The sequence below is a fragment of the Pholcus phalangioides genome, unplaced genomic scaffold, assembly GCF_987345545.1.
Source record: "Pholcus phalangioides strain wild (caught in Gottingen) unplaced genomic scaffold, Ppha-v1.0 ptg000040l_1, whole genome shotgun sequence".
Taxonomy (NCBI): domain Eukaryota; kingdom Metazoa; phylum Arthropoda; class Arachnida; order Araneae; family Pholcidae; genus Pholcus; species Pholcus phalangioides.
In genome coordinates, this window is record NW_028301626.1 from 6,676,088 (window position 1) to 6,694,692 (window position 18,605).

General features: G+C 35.2%; 1 protein-coding gene across 3 annotated transcripts in view; it reads right to left on the reverse strand.

The window, feature by feature from the left end:
* Positions 1-18,605, reverse strand: part of LOC149065414 (terminal uridylyltransferase 4-like) — a 101,809-nt gene that overhangs the window by 39,143 nt on the left and 44,061 nt on the right. For all 3 annotated transcript variants that reach the window (XM_089254215.1, XM_089254216.1, XM_089254217.1), the window contains exons 13-14: positions 14,465-14,515; positions 3,540-3,636 (exon numbers count right to left, since the gene is read on the reverse strand). In XM_089254215.1, coding sequence (XP_089110341.1) covers positions 3,540-3,636; positions 14,465-14,515 — 148 coding nt within the window. The remainder of the gene's footprint in view (positions 1-3,539; positions 3,637-14,464; positions 14,516-18,605) is intronic.

The following is an 18,605-nucleotide window of genomic DNA, read 5'->3' on the forward strand; positions in this document are numbered from 1 at the left end:
ATGTTGTCCACTGCGTGTTCTGGCTATGATGTTGAAAGCACAAAAATTCTTGTTCAACAACAGAATCGGAGTATGCCATAGTCATAATGTGGATGTGCTTGCAATTCAGCTTTATTAAACCAAACGCGCCCCCTCCCCGTTAATATTCCTGAGCAACTTCTAACATATAGGGAATGTGCTGGAGATTGCAATTCACCAAAGTTTGCAATCTGACCACTGTTTATAACATTTTGAGGTACCCCCACTGCCAAAAGTTGCAAGGGTTAAGGTGCATCCTGTCAAAATGTGTCTTCAGCAGCTGCTTTGTTGGTATTGCAATGTGCATCTTGATAGAAGTTCTATCCACACACTGATTCTGTGGAAGTGCCGAAATGATGTGGTTGCACAAAATAGATTATACTGCTGGCCAAGTACAGCATCATCTACTTGCACATTTTGCACTACTTGCACTTTTTTTTCCTTTTGCGAAAGAAACTTGATTACTTTAAAGATAAGTTAAACTTAACTAAGGAAAAACTTAACTAAAACTAAACTTAAACTAAAAAAAGGAATATGTATGTCTAAAAGGTCTAAAAGGTCTCTTCGCGTTCTCCTAAAGTCATTCTTCCGCTTTTTCGAGGCTTAGTTCGTCCTGGACTGGAGTATGCTGTAAGGTTTTGGAGACCATACCTACAGAGGGACATAGACTTGGTTGAAGGGGTGCAGAGAAGAGCTACGCGTGTCCTTATTGGCACACAGGGCTTGAGTTATGAAGAAAGACTTCATTTTTTGAATATGTTTACATTGGATGAACGCAGGTGTCGAGGAGATATGATCGAAGTGTTCAAAATTTTCAATGGGATGGATAGGATGGACCATGAACTTTTAGTACACCGCCAATCGACTGCTTTTACAAGGGGACACCAGTATCGATTGGTGAGGGACAATGCAAGGTTATGGTGTCGCAGGGAATTTTTCTCCAATAGGGTTGTTAATAAATGGAATAGCTTACCCCCGGAGGTAGTAAATTGTAACACAATTGACACGTTTAAAAAGAAATACGATAAACATGTTGGGGTAAATCGAGAAGCTATCCATTCTTAGAATAAGACAACCATAAGTATTCTTTATGGGCATTGTATAATATTTTATCATGTGTATATATTGTTTGTAATTTGTGTTAATTGCATTTTTAATTGGGTTGCTGTATTTTTGAAACATATGACATCCATATTTTTATGGGCATCTTTTTATCAGCCACCTCGTTGGGCATTTTGCCTGTTGTGGCGTTGTATTTGTATTTGTATGCATATTTTCAAGTCATTCCGACCAGTACTTATTGTATAGTTTTGGAATCAAAACTCAAATTATAATCACCCTGTATATAGCTGATTATTTTTCATAAATCTGTTACTACTATACAGTAGAACCTTGATTAACTGGGCTTAACAGTGTGTGTGTGAAAGTATAAAAAATAAAAAACTATTGAATATTAAGACTGGGAGATATACAGTAGGAGATGTGCTATACTTCTTATGGGAAAGAAAATGAAAATGTATGTGAGGTAATGTAACTACTAGTACACTAGTTTTTGACCTTTAAGGACAACTGGTGTCTTTATTGGATTATAGGACCACCTGCCCCTAGCATGATGGTGTCACTACTGTTGCTGCTTCTTTGTGAAGGGAAAAAGAAACCCTGTGAGATAATACACCACTACATTTAGGTGATGCAATCCTTATTCATGAATTTGCTAAAGATAAAGCATCAGAATGTAGCCAAAAGTTAGAAAATGTTGTAAGAATGAGGAATTTTGGCTTTTGTATATAACTTTAAATAACTAAGATACTTCATATGAAAAATATATATATATTCTGGCCACTTTTATGAGACTTTTTGAAAAAAACCACTTATAAAATCTTATTTCATTTAAAGATATACCATCAGAATGTACCCCAAGGATATAAAATGTGGTAAAAATGAAACATTTTGGCTAATAATGAACCAATATGATATTTTTCAAGGAAAAAAAATGATATTTAGGCAACTTTTATTTGATTTTTTGAAAAAAACCAAATGCTCTTGGTCAAAAATGTGGTTTAAACCAAACAACCCTGCTAGACACGCACTCAGACTGTTAGGTACACACACTTACACTTCTGGCACAACTTACTAGGAAGTAAATTGCACATAGATAGAGATAGACCTGAGTTGTTTTAAATTTGAATGAAAAGAAAGCCCTGTGGCCATCCCAATGTTTTCCCCCCATCAGAGCTCCTGCAGCATCTCGTACCATGAAATATTCTCTCTGAAACAAACTCTGCGAGCATAACCAGGCATGCTGAAAGTTTATCTTGCACAATGGCAAAATAAACAATTGATACAAACGACAGCTTGCCTAACCACTCATATAAAAAACAAATCAATACCGGTAAAATAAATTAAAAAATTCAAGGATACACTGCATACAAATCTTGAAACCATTGTAAGAGTCATTAGCGTTACACACACACACTTTTCCATCATTTCCCTCCAATGGAATGATAACTTTCCGTGATTAGGTGCCACTAGATAAGGCAGATAAACCAACTAGATAAAAAAATTAGAGCTTTCTAGTGTGGTGTCGGATAAATGCGGAACTCCAAATTTGCACTCACTCATTGAAATTCTCTGCTGATCGATTCTGAAACCAGTCGAAGGACGGATTGCACATGTTCTTTTTAAATATTTTTCTGAATTCCCGATATTATACGTTATTTGCTATATCATAATGCTCTGAAGTTGGCCTGGATCGTGAGCTTTTCACTGTATTCCTATCAATTTGGTCAAAAGTTTGCATTGCAATAATTTTAATTGTGAATGATACATAAATTTGATCACAGACCCTATAGATATGACTTCTCTTAAATCTGGAAGGTTGAGTATATAGCCAATTGGTAAGGATCAACTGCATTTCAAAAATAATAGTACAAATAAGTATAATGCAGCAAGGAACTCAAAGAACGTCACTTTTTTTTTTGGAAAAGAAGTCTCAAGAAAAAAAGATGAAATATTTTTGTGATTTGGTACAATGGATACAATTCACATTAAGATTGTGATGTCATTTTCATAAAAAAAGAAACAGAAGAAGCAGTTTTTTTTTTTTTTAGGGAAAACCTTTGAAAATAATTTTCCCCAAAAGTAAGGCTTTTTTTTTACAATCAGGGTAAAAATACAGAAGATGGAAGAATTCTTAGGTAGTCTGAGAAGAGTAGAAATTCAGAAACATTCTATAAAATTCGGGCAGCTATGATCTAGTATGTAATAGAGAGGGGCATAACATATAGACTTACAACATTTAAAATATTCAAGCATGACACTACAAGCACAAAATAACCTGCCGAGTTGTGTGCTTCTGAATTCGGAAGACAGATTACTGTATTTTGGTTCACAACATATACACGCACATTCCAACATGTATTCATTCATTAGAAATTCCACAGAGGAATATGGATGAGGTGCATATGTTGTCTAATAGCATTGTAGTAATAGTATGTAAAAGTATATCAATAAAAAAATACCTTTTATGTTTATACATGCTCTATTGATACAATCCATGAATTCATTGGTCATGGGTGGTAATTCCAAAACAGGCGGCAAAACCTCTTCAGGGCAATTCTATGTAAAACAAAATTTGAAAAAGAAAGATATATTTCAAAATTGACTGATTACAAAATCACAAAGTGTTGGGAATTTCAGCTCACGATAACAATGACAATAATTCACAATTCACAGAAACCATTATGTAAAAAAAACCATCCTACACCCACTCTCAATATTTACATGGAGTGTATATATTATGATAAATGTGATAATTCCAGTGATTATGCATAATCAACAGTGATACTTTTGATAAATTTGGCAAATTTTGCTTATACATTGCGAATTTGCCACATAATTACTAGTGATTATGTGCAGGCCCTATGCCATATTGGTAAATATGATAAATCATTGATAATTTTACTTTCACTATGCTATTACTCTAATTACTACTACTTTGTTACTCAAAACTTCCAGACATTACAGACAAACTTCAGTAATTATAGGATAATGAATTTGATCTGCAATTTCTGCTTTGTTTGCACATGTTGATAATTGTGAAGAAAGCTAACATTAGGAGACTGATAATAATTTTGGTGTTTTTATCGTTTTAACATTTATATTCATTTCATTTCATTTATATGACAAAGAAACATAAATGCTAACATAGGAATCTGCATTAAAATCCATAGCCATTGCCAAATAATTACTGAGGTAACTGAAGAAATGGATAGAGCGTCTGAATTTGATTACTTGGGCATAATATACCATAATACAAGATGATTTGGAATAGACACTACATTGCATGGTATGAAAAAATCTGATTTTTTTTTTATTCAAATCACTTTTGTTTTCATTTAAATTAACTAACTGCTTATTACTTAGAATAAATCTTGTTAATCATTAAGAATACATATTTTCATATCACCTCTATCTATTTTTTCATCTAATCTCTCAAATTTAATTCATCATTAATGAATAAACTACAAGCATGAACATTTGTGGTTTTGTAATATGAAAGGTCGTTGAGCCTGAATTGACGTCTTGGATAAACATTTTTCTTGAGGAGAAAAGTGCTTTTGTTCATAAGTCCCCCCTCCCCCAACTTTAATGTGAATTCCTGGCAGCTACTCAGTATCATATATGGTGTAGACTTTTTGATTCACTCGATTTACTACCAAAGGGTCATTCAGCATCAAGTAAATGATAAACATATACTATTGACAAGATTGTTTCTTGCACGATTGATGCATGCATTCATTACGATGTGTTTCCGACATACACACGATGTTGCTTAATAATTTACACATTTGTATTCTTTCACAGATTTAATGAGTATAGTTAAAAAAAAGAGCAAACTCAAGACTTTTTTACTTTCTATCAGAAGAACCCTATTGCCCCATTAAAATGCATTGAAAATACTTAGTGCTGTTATATCTAACTTTAGATCCTTATGCATGAATATTTTTCAGCAAAATATTCATGCAGAAAACCTAGAAAAAACTATCTTTCTACACTGTACTTAGAGCAGACATGCCAACACACACACTTTTGAAATCCAGAAATTCTCACGAGAGGGGGTACCCCCCGCGCTCATAAACCCAATCAAAAAAAATTTCACAAATAATTTTTCGAAAAAAAAAATTCATTAAGAAAAAGTTCCAACTCCTCCCTTCCCTAGGCAGGTTCTGCATTGTCCCTGGGTAGAATATAATTCAATGCCAGTCTTTCCATGAAGAATAGAGAAATCACATCTACACACTGTTCATAAAACATAAGTGTTTCCTTGATAATCTTGGGTATATGAACTTTTAAACGCAGTTTTGTTTTCTTTCTGACGATATATTTAATCAGAGAAAACAATTAAAAACCTCAAAATACAAAGCTGCTGACAAAAAAAACTTATGAGTTTACCATGTGGCTGTTAATAGAATACAATAATGATTATAGAAGAATTTCGGCAACTAAGGTCATCCTCCTGATAAATGATTGCCACTACTGAACCACACATGCACCTCGTCCATATTTCTCGATGGAACTTCTAACGAATTGGTACATGTTGGAGTGTACGTGTAGTGAAACCTGACGTGAAGTTTGTTTCTGTTATGTGTAGTATGAGCTGTTATGAGCTGCCATTTGCCATTAGTTTTTCTAACTATGAGTGAAGTGTAATGATTGAATAATTTATCGTTGTAGGCCTGTTGCTCTCTGTGGCGAGACTTTTTAATGGGGAGATCAGCTCGCATTTACGCCTTGAAGTTTGGAACCAATAAATGATTGCAGATAAACGCTAAGTAAACAAAATCACGTCTTTGCCCCCCCCCCCCCCAGTTGCTTAAATGTGATCACCAAGACTTTTTTATGACTGCTCGACGGAAATGACCACGGCTGCTTTCTATGGGTATTTTCCCTACCGATGATGGTAGTCATTCACATCACGATAACGTGCAAGCTCGTGAAAATCTAATTTTCTGCAAAATTTGGAGAGCAGGAGAAAAGGTTAAAAATCTAGAGTCTCCCGCCTAAATCTGGAGAGCAGGAGAAAAGGTTAAAAATCTAGAGTCTCCCGCCTAAATCTGGAGAGTTGGCAGGTCTGCTAGTGGTTAGGTTCAAGTCTGCATGATGATTCTAAATTCATGTGACAAACTCTAAGAGTTGATACGTGGCACCTAAACAAGCATTTTTTATCACATAATGGGTCATCGAATCACAACAGCAAAGGCAATAGGCAGCGCTTTGGGAGAATGCATAACAGAATTTCACCAAAAGTAAATATCATGTTTTTCTGACGAGTTAGCTGCAATAAATACAATCAACCATTCAAGGGTGCAGGGTATTGTAATGTGGTAGGCCTCCTCATGGTAAGCAACCTGGGTAACACAAATTCTACCACAAAGTATTATACTGCTTGACCATTGTTTGGCACAGCATAACCTTGATGACCCTTGCACCAATAAAAAAAAAACTCCATTTCAATTTGAAGGTGCATATACACTCTCAAATGGTTGATAGCACGTATCACAACAAACCTATCGAGCAAAATAGGATATTTGTTTTTGATGAAGTGCTGTTATGCACTCTCTAAAAACACCCTCTATTGCCTTTGCTATTGCGATTCAACCACACACCGTCTATGACCAAAAATGCTTGTTAAAGAGTCTTCTATCACCTCTTAAAGGTTTTCCAATAAATTTAGAATTACCCTGTACATTTACCAGATTTTCTAGGCCTATACTTCTTTTAATCATAAACTTTACCACATATCAATAACATGCATACCATACTAGGTTACTTTTACTTCAACATCATTCAACTTATATAAAACTAAAGAAATTTAAATTTTGTGCTTTAAAGCAATGACTTTTTTTTTAAATCAAACTAATTTAAATTGCTGTACCCTGTTGTATTGTGAAAAAATAATTTAAAAAACTTAGATACACCATTATGTCAATAAAAAATTCTTCAACGATATATTCTATGCACGGATATATTCAATAGTGAATTACAGAATTTGTGCTTAGAAGGGGCATATGATGGCAACATAAATAAATTGAGCAACATCTCATATATAAATGTGAAAGTCTGTCTGTCTGTCTGTCTGTCTGTCTGTATGTATGTATGTATGTTCTTTATACAAATCTACAGTTTTAGGCCGATTGTTGCCAGATTTTGCATATATACCAAAGGACCGGGATTGAACAGTAGGCTACTCTAAAAGTTCGTTAGAGCTGGGCAAATGCCCGAATTGGGTGAAAAACTGTCAGGCAACAATGGTTTTGGGGCCTCAACAATTACTTTCGGAATGTTTACTTTGGTTACCGTGGTTTCCAACAATGTGTTTCAGATGTGTTTACAATGGTTTGCCACACCTTTAATTCTGTTATTATAACAGTTTATTCCTTTATAACGGTTTGTAACTTTTCTAATCCTCCCAGTAATTGAAGAAAACCTGGGAAGAGCCGGGTATTTCTGCTAGCCTATATACAGGGTATCCTGTAAGTGCTAATGCGGCCTTTATCTCATCAACCGCCCATCGTAGAGGTATAGTTTCAATTTAAAAAATGCTTAAAAGGCGTTTGAATAATATTCGCTGCACAAGCTGGACGTGTAACATCGCTAACAACAGAGGACAACTACTACGATGACAAAATTGGGGATAAAAATGTTTAAAGCCAGCTGATGAACTCAATGCTTGCCTCAAATCATCAACACTCTGGCACGAAGTTAAAAAAAATTATCATTATCCACTAACATGCGAGTTCAACTGAAAAATGACTCAGCACTGCTATCATTTTCACGTCAGTTGTGTGTGTGATCAAACTTGGCAATGGAAGAATTCCCATAGAGACCCAAGCACTGGACTCATTACGTTCCCAAATGGATTTTGCCAGTTGTTAAACTCAGTTCAAGAACTTGCAGACAAAGCCTTCTCAAACATTGAACGAAATCACCGAAACCATGAGTGGCTTTGTGAGAGAGCGATTCTGGCATCGAAAAATGACAGTGTGAACAAGATCAACGAAAAAATCCGAAAAATTATTCCGGGAGACTCCACATCTTACAAATCAATTGACACTGTCACAGACAGTTCTGTATGCTGCAGAAGTTCTGAACTCTTTGGATATTCCGGGTGCGCCACCACACAATTTGACCCTCAAAGTCGGAGCACCTATAATGCTTTTAAGAAATTTGGAGACACAGAGACTCTGCAATGGCAGCAGACTCTGAGTGAAGAAATTGCACAATTACATCATCGAAGCACCGATTTTAACTGGATGTGCCAAAGGAAAAGACGTTTTCATTCAAGTATTACGTCAGCATCGGGGGGTGGGGGTTTTGGATTTGCTGCTTTTGATGATGGAGGGAGGGGGTTTGAAGGTTGCTTATGTCATCAACCACCCCTTTTTGAAGATATGAAATATTCTAAACTGCTAACGAAATTTCGCTGACAGAGGAAGGGAGGGTCAGTTTTTTGCTGACAAGGGGAGGGAGGGGGTCAAAAATGGCTGAAAATCTGCTTACATAATACTTGAATGGCCCCTATCCCAATTATCACTGAAGAAATGCCATTCACTTTCAAGCGATTACAGTTCCCGATTCGTTTAACTTTTGCCATGACAATCAACAAAGCGCAAGGCCATTCGTTAGCAGTGGCAGGTATCAACCTACTTGAGCCCTGATTTTCACATGGACAGCTTTACGTCGCATGTTGGTAATCCCAAAAATTTGTACACCTACACACCAGATGGAAAAACAAAAAATATTGTGTATCCACAAGCGACTGCCTGAAGTTTTTAATTAAAACTCTTAAAAATAAAAGTAATTTTTTTCTTACTTGATGCAGAAATTTTTTTGATTAAGAAATAATAAGCTATACGTATATAAATTTTTTACGGGACGGGCAATGTCGCCGGGTATCAGCTAGTATACAATAAACTAAGATCCCAAACACTTCTAACCCAAATAAAATAGAATGTCATACATTAACACTTAGACAGTTATAACTATGTACAGGATTGTAAAATTCACATAAAAATATAGTGTGTCCCAAAAAATAAATAAAACATTTTTCAAAAAAAGCTACCCGTATACAGATCCAAAAATATTGAACTATTACTATAGCATTATAATACAAACAATGTAACAAATTCCACAAAAGCTAATATATCAATCATAAAAGACATATTAGGGAACTAATAGCTACAATACCCGGCACTGCCGGGGTTTTCTTCAATTACTGGGAGGATTGAAAATGTGGCAAACCATTATAAAGGCATAAACATATACATATACCAACAGCATTAAAGAAATGGCAAACTATTGGAAAGGCATATGCATGTCTGAAAGGCACTGTTAAGGAACCATGGAAACCAAAGTAAGCATTCCGAAAGTGATTTTTTTTGGCCCAGGAACCATTGTTGAATGACAGTTTTTCACCCATTTCGGCATTTTCCCAGCTATGATGAACTTTTAAAGTAGCCTATATTGTTCACTGTAGATTCGTATAGAGAACATGCACACAGACAGAAAATCAATTTTATATACGTAAATAATACAGCCAGATACATTTACTGTTTAAATATATACACTGCTGGCCACCGTAAATGCAACACCCTGAAGGAAGCATGCAAATAATATGAAATTTACAACATGCATTAGCGGAGGTGAGATATGCAAATGATTAGAATTTCAGCGCAGACGCACATCACGCGCGCCTGTGGCGCCACTTCAAAGCGCTATTTAAGGCTTGGAGATTTCGACGATTTGAAGTACGGCAATTGTGTTTTTCTTGTGGTTTTTTCAAAAAAACGATCAATTATGCCTCGTAGAAAACAGCGATCATCTTTTGATCAAGTATCCGAGTTCGACAGAGGAAGGATAGTGGCCTACCGAGATTGTGGATTATCTTTCAGGGAAATCGGTAGTCGTGTTGGACGAAACCAAACAACTGTAATGCGGATATGTGATCGTTGGATGCAGGAGGGTACGACGGACCGACGTGTTCGATCGCATCCACCTCAGTGCACCACTTCACGTGATGACAGGCGTATTGTGCGTATGGCAGTGACGGATCGCTCAGCCACATCACGAATCATAGCACAGCACATTCAGTCTGTACCGCATCATCCAGTGTCTGCCCGTACCATTCGACGCCGTTTACAGCAGAGTGGTCTGTCCGCAAGACGTCCATTGCTTCGTCTACCCTTGACGCAGAACCACAGACGTCTCCGCCGCCAATGGTGCGATGAAAGAAGGATGTAGACGGCACAATGGAATGAAATTGTCTTTACTGACGAGTCACGCTTCTGTCTACAACACCACGATGGTCGGATTCGAGTCTGGAGACACCGTGGAGAGAGGATGCTGAACAGCTGCGTTATGCACCGCCACACTGGTCCTGCACCGGGTATTATGGTATGGGGCGGTATTGGATATCACTCTCGCACTCCTCTAGTACGCATTGCCGGTACTTTAAAAAGCCAGCGCTACATCTCCGAGGTGTTGGAGCCAGTTGTCCTTCCTTACCTTCAGGGCTTGCCCACAGCCATATTTCAACAGGATAATGCGCGACCAAACGTGGCACGCATTGTCCAAAGGTTCTTCGTCAATCGCCAGATGGAATTGCTTCCCTGGCCAGCTCGCTCTCCGGATCTTTCGCCGATAGAAAACATGTGGTCCATGGTTGCTCAACGATTGATCCAGATTACATCCCCAGCTGCCACACCAGATCAACTTTGGCAACGCGTGGAAGCTGCTTGGTCTGCTGTACCCCAAGAACACATCCAAAGTCTCTTTGAATCAATGCCGAGGCGTGTGGCAGCGGTGATCTCCAACAATGGCGGCTACTCTAGCTACTGATTTTGGCAGGAACCACACTTCACAGAAGTCTATAAATTTAATCATTTGATGCTTGGTCAACATGTTATCTACAAAATAAATATTGTTGCGATATCTCTTGTCTTTCTTGGTGTTGCAATTTGGGTGGCCAGCAGTGTATATTCTGAATTGATATTATATAAAAATGAAATTAATACTTTGATCTCTCAGTATTCCTTACTTCTCAATGTTTCTCAGATATATGTTTAATGAAAAAAATATTATAATAATTAAAAAAAAACATCCTAACCAATGCTGTTGCTTAATAAACAATTTCAAATTAATATCTCATCTAGACCTGATTTTGTAAAATCCCTACGGGTTACGAAGTGCATGTTTGTGCGATTATTTTCACTTTTTTTGTGTAGTCTACATTGTTGTTTTGTAAAACAATATTATACTGTTCACTGTGTTTTTGTACTTTGTCTTTTATGTGTGCATGTCTTTGAAAAGAGTTGGTGAGTTTTTGCCATTGCTGGTGTAACATGAGAGGCCCGCCAGTTGCTGATATTATGATGGGAAAACCTGAGGATCACCCGCAGGAACTCTGCGGGGATCGTCATCAAACTCAATGAAATTGTGATAAAAGAGATACAATATACATGTACAAATACATGTACAATATTAATTTGTTGTATAATTACATTTGCAAAAACATTTATAAGAAAATGCAATATTTCACCTTCATGCCGTCAGTGGGCCATGGGTCACCTTGCGGTTAATAACATAATTAATAATGAGAATTTCAAAGTGTAATAGGCCTAGTGTTGTAGACCCTGGCCAGGTCTCTAATGTTTACATTCTGCGTGTTGCCAATTTCTGTATGTCAAAATTATGTAATAGTGTTTTATTCCATATAAATATGCAAATGAGATGTTATTTGTTAAAAGATTTATGTTAATTTCAGTACTGTTCAATTCTCAATTCTGATTCATTCTTGTGATAGCTGATAATGAAGGGTTTCTCCATATATATACGAGCAGTGTTCTAGGTATCGACACATTTTGAGTTCTGCATTCGATTACGTAGAGGTTCGATGTGTCATGAGTTGATGGACTAGTTTCCTGTTGTGATGCTGCTGGAATAGCTCCACTTCTTCTCTTGTTGGTCGTTTCTCTACCCGTCCAGTGGTCTGCATGTGACATCAAGAGGGGACGCCATCTCATCGGGGATGGAACATTGCTGACAGACTTCGGGACATGTCTACGTCAATCCTGGACTCACTGGTGTAGTGTTTTGCTGAACTTGTGCCATCGGGAGATGATGTGGACTATTCTTCCATTACTGAAGTTGTGAGAAACTCAGAGAACGAAGTATGCCCTGACGGATGATTTGGTGAGAATGTTTTAATAATATTGTGTGATATTTTTTCTAATGTTAACATCTTAAAGAAAAATTTATTTGCCACATTGCTTAATTCTAAAATATTTTAACAGGTTTATATTGTTAATAAATGATACTAGTGGAAAAAACTGTCTTATTTCATTGTTGTCATTTGCAAATTTATTTCAATGTTGGGTAACATTAAAACAAACTGGGATATTATTAATAAAACGGTACACTGGAAAAAACTGCAGTAAAAAATGTCCTGACAATACAGTTGATTCCCATTTTAATGGATACCATTATAACAGGATTCGACTGTAATTGGTTTTTGCCCTAGCGTCAAAAAAATTAATACTTCTCACATTTATTTATATATCTAGCAACATTTTAGGAAAAATTTAATGCAAAAAATTGTTTGAAGCACACAAACTCTGATTTAAGAATTATATTAACATGATACATATGCTTATTAATTTTTATCAATCAAAGAATGAGCATAAATTATGTTTTACAAAAGCGTTTAAAATATCTAATACACCACCATTGACGCAATTGTGTTTGCAATGAAAGTAGCAAACATTTGTCTAAAATAAACCAATTCATTTTAAAATAGACAATTAAGTACAGTGAAACCTCACAACAATGATACTCGATATAACAATCAATATGACATGAATGTCGCTCTCCACTAGTTAATACAAGATATACAGAAGACTGGATGTTGTGAAGATATTTATTATTTGAGATGTTAATTTTTTTTTTTTTTTTTTTTTTTTTTTTTAAGGAAGGAAAAAACTTATCTCTGCCTCTACCAGGAGATGAGTTTTTTCCTTCCTTAAAAAATTAACATCTCAAATAATAAATATCTTCACAACATCCAGTCTTCTGTATATCTTGTATTAACAAGTGGAGAGCGACATTCATGTCATATATATAGCCCTCTGGTGGCTCGTCGTCCATGAGCTATTATCTGATCGGTTTCACCGTCCATTGCACGGTTCCGTTCGGCATATATACGCTCTAGCGAAGGAAAATCTCTATCTCCTCTGTAGCTTAGTGGTCAGAGCACTCGTCCGGCAATCGAGGGACCCGGGTTCACCTCCCGGTAGAGGCAGAGATGAGTTTTTTTCCTTCCTTAAAAAATTAACATCTCAAATAATAAATATCTTCACAACATCCAGTCTTCTGTATATCTGGTAATAACAATCAATCTACTTACAACAATATTTTTTCTTGATCCACAGAGTATCATTATATAAAGATTTCACAGTATCAGGGTTCGCAAGTTTTTGCCATAGGTGGAAAAAAAAGCCACAGTAAAAACTATCCTGGCAAAAATTGATTCTTTCCCCATCTATGCATGCAAGGTAATGTTATGCATTAATTTTTTGATTTATTATGCAAATGACATAGTTTGAAATTTTGGTTTAATAATCGTTTTTAGAATTAGCAGGTTTTCCATAGCTGGAAAACACTAGAGTAAAAAATAGGGTTTTGCTAACCATAAAACCAATGAATACTGCTCACATTTATTTATGCTTAGTAACATTTTGAAGAGGAAAAAAATTATATTGCTATAGCAGCCCTTATTGTCCTGGACAACAGGTAACAGGTGGTCATTGTATTGAAAGGGAAAATTTAGGACAGTCGTTATATTGAAAACATTAGGGACTTTTCTACGGGTCATTGTTGCTATAAAGTGGGGTCATTATAATGAGCATCAACTGTACCTGCATTTATTTATTCACAAATGTATTTTCCCCAGATTACTTCACAATACATCATTAAGTGGATTGCTATAATTATTTCACATAAATTAATTAAATTATTGTGTATCAATGTGTATAATGGAATTAAATTCCATTATAATACACATTGAATCCAAATGAGTCAAATGCGTCTTCCCCCCCCCCCCCCATAAAACCATTTTTGCTAGTTTTGCCGATTTCTGTCCTGGTTTTTACCAGTTAAGGCTACTGTCCCAGCGATAATACCTTTTTGCCAGCAAAATGATCAGCCCTGGTACCATGCATAGTTACTGATTCCTTACATTTACCATAAAATATACATAATACTTAAAACATTAAAGATTTTCTAATCAATAATTTTCATAAAAATGAAGAGGAGAAATGAACATTCACACAAACACTCAATCAGGAGAGAAACTTGAGTTTAAAAAAGAAATGTCTCTGAATTCACTTACATTTTTCAGATGGCCGTTCTTCTGACAGAGCCGGCAAACAAGTGGGAGTGCCTACAAGAAGATTTTTAAAAATAATATTTGTAATACATATACTTTATATACTAATATGAAAACCACTGGCAGAAAAATAATTGGCTCATAAACGCATAATAATAATGATGAATAATTGACACAAATATACCTAAAAATGTGTAAAAATCCCCTATACAGGGTGTCCCCCCCCCCCCACATCTTAATCTGGCCTTTAAATCATCAACTGTTCATCATAGAGGTATGGTTCTAATCTCAAACATGCTCACAATGTGTTCAGCAATCACCATGTACCAGTTTTGAGGGTAAAAATACAGTGCGCCACAAAATAAAAAATATAAATTTTTATACGGTCTTCTCATTTTGTAACTTCCAATTAGGAAGTTGTTTCCCTGTCTTTCCTGAGGCCAACAAAAAAAAGTTCACATCTCCAAGTGTGATATTCAATGAGATATTTGTATTAAAAAATTGGAGAAAAGTTGGCAAAGAACAGAATAAACTAACAGACAATGCTTCTTTTTCTTATTTATGCTGTTCTTTTCCCCCTTTTTCTACAATTTTCGAATTCAAATATCGTAGCGAATATTACACTTAGAAAGGTGAAATTCTTTTGTTGGCCTCAGAAGAAACAGGGCAGCAATTCGGTAATTGAAAGTTAGATGATGACAAGAGAGGGTCATATATAAATTTAATTTTTTTCACTTTGAGGCATGCTGTATTTTCACTTTAAAAACTGATACAAGGTAATTTTTAAGAAAACATTTTGTCCATTTTTTCAAATTAGAACCATTCTTCTATGATTAAAGGTTGATAAGATAAAGGCTCATTAAGACTTACGGGATACTCTGTATAGTGCTAAGCGAATGGAAATACAGTCGAATCTTATTTTAACTTTTAACACTTTCTAATCCCCAGATAAGTTCGCATAGGAACAATGCAAAAACATGGAATTCTTTTATAATGAAATTTCGTTATAACGAAGTGATTTCTCCGATCTTTTGGAGTTCGTTATAAAGGTATTTGACTGTATATTCAAATAACTTGTCACATGAAATCAAATAATTCTGTCTTATCTTCACAGATAAAGTAAAGTTAATAGAAATTGAACCAAGGTTCAGTACTTGAGCATCAAATCTCTAATTTGGCATCTTTAGAGCCCCTACACTGGGATCTTAAGCAGGCTTCTGCTCACATTTTCACTGACTACACTATAGTATGAAAAATGGGAGAGGGGAAGAGAATCATCCTGGGGGGCCCCAGGCTGAAACCCTGTCAGCCCCCTTCCTTTTGGGGTGGCCAAAGAAATGGCATCAGAATGGACCTTCTGATGATACATGAGCGGGTTCATGGGGCATTGACCTTCACTAAAAAGAAGATCCGCAACACAAAAACATTGGGAAAGAACCAATATAGGCCTATATAAGCCAGAAGACGTTCTAAACAGGGTTGGCAGGTTTTTGACACATGGCAGTTTTTGACAGTTTAAACCACGGTTTAAAAAACCATCAAACGTCAAAAACCTCAAATATTGCTTTTCGATATAAAAATTCCCATTGGAAATACACACGCTAATTGAATGTAATGTTTAAAGTGACTATGTTATACAAAGAATAAATATTTAATACGATTCTAAAATAATTGTCTACTCTCTACAAAATTATTTTGCACAATATATATATATATATATATATATATATATGTTTTTTTTTCTTATAAAATATACAATTTGAATAAAGCATAGCATAAACATGGAAGGGAAAACTATGGAATGATTTGACATTCTCCGATTCAAAATGATTCTTGACCTTCCAAAATTTCTTTAACTGCTTATATATGTGTGCATTGATATAAACCATCTGCTGTACTTTTTTACAGATAAGTGTTTAAAAAAAGGTTTATTACATCATATATGCATGGTGATTTCTGTTATTAAATTATCTAGATAACCACTGATACTTAAAACAATACTCTTGTTGCGCATAACATTGAAATATATCTAGCGATCAAAATACTAAATTGTAGGACTAAAATGTCATTTAATTTGGCAATGCTAGCTTGTATATGTCAAACTTGGATTATTCTTACTTTTTCACTATGATATGGTACATTTACTAGCATTTATAATGCAATGGTTTTCCAATTGAAGCTGTATCCAAACGTGCAAAACAAATGCTTTGGGTATCAAGTCTTGTCAGCTCTGCTTTGGTTGAAAATACTTTTTAAAGCTCTGTGAATTTATACACCCTGATCTTTGGTGAAAATAAATGAGTTTAATTAGTGCATTAACAGATGCTGCATGAGAATTTTTATGTAGAATAAAATTTTGGGCAGATCACAAAATTTAAAATATCAAAATTGGTATTTTTCCTCAGTAATTATAATTCTGAATATAAAACCCTTTAATCTAAATAAAAGTAAGTGTTTTGTTATTTAACATATCTATCAAGTTAACAAAAACTATTTGACATCATTGACAGTAAGATTTTGATAGTTTTAATACCGAGTTAGTTTCTGGGGTCAAAAACCTAACCCTGATGCCCTATTACACATATTTTGAATAAGCAGCTCTATTGCACTTAGCAAATTGAACACAGGTAATGAGTAGCTTAGATAAATAAACCAAAAAATTATTATCACAAAAATTAGAAACTTTGCCTGGTTTTAATTTATAAAAAAATTGCCACGTTTTCAAGACAAATAAATTCAATTGGTCGAATGGTCAACGCGTTTCGGCTCTTCAATGGAGAGCCGTCATCAGGACCTTGTGGTCAGAATTCACACGAATGAGTCGTGGAGGGGTGATGTTTAATATGATGGAAGAAACGCGCCACCTATTTTGTCAGCTTGGACAGGCTTTATTAACCTCAGTTGTGAAAAAACTTTCAACACTTTGCAACAGATGGCTCCCCAATTCGCATCCGAAGACCACTCAGATGCAGCAAATACAAAGGCGAACTCTTTGGATGACCAGACGTAAACATCACCCCTCCATGACTCATTCGTGTGAATTCTGACCACAAGGTCCTGATGACCGCTCTCCATTGAAGAGCCGAAACGCGTTGACCATTCGACCAATTGAATTTATTTGTCTTGAAAACGTGGCAATTTTTGTATAAATACATAAAATTATATTTTATATGTTCTAGACTCTTATGTTGAAAAATTTAAAATTGAAAATTATAATTAATATCTTTTTTAAATTATTGTAATAAATTAATGTTTAAAAATAAAACATTGTAATATGCCAAAAAGTAAGTTTTTTATCATGTTGTACACCTATTGTGTTCAAAACATTATCAAAAAGCATTCATTTAGGTTTTTGATGGTTTTTGACAGTTTTTGAGTTTAAACCCAACGTTTTGACGTCAAAACCCCAACCCTGGTTCTAAAGGGATCTATGAAATGTGTGCCATGGATTGAAAAAATTATGGTAATACATATTAAATAGTTCCATTCCAATTCTTAATGATAGCTGAATAATAATTCTTTAAAAAAATGCAGGGTTTTAGCTCAAAGGAAAAATATCCTGTTTAAAAACAACACAGGAAAAAACAACCTGCACAATTGAACATTTTGCAACCAGTTTATGTAGGAAAAAAAGATTTTCCTGTTTTCGTGAGTCCTGCTCAACTGAACAAGACATATGGTCATCTTTTCTGCTCTCAGATTTTTTCAGGTATAATTTTCAGAAACCTCAAGTCTCGATGTGATCACATTAAGCACCATGCACTATATTTACCAAGATGCAGATTTGATTAATGAACGTGAATCAATGCAAAAATTTTTCACATCTATTGGAAAATTTTCTTTAAAATAACAGCCTCCAATGCAAAAAGTTATATTATGAAGTTAAACATTTATGGAAATTTTTCAACATTTCTTTCTTGGTGCATTTTTGTTCCATATTATGATGTATTGATGAGAAAGAAGTTAACACAAATTCTGCACAAAGCAATTAGACACACTCACAGTTTGCAGATTATGCTACTTGAGGATGCAAAAGAGTTGAAGGAGTGAGGACATCACAGTAAATTTGATCTGAGGATTGTTGTTAACTGTCTTTTTCCAATTCAAGAAACTGGGGTTAAAAAAAAGTAGAAAATATCACCTT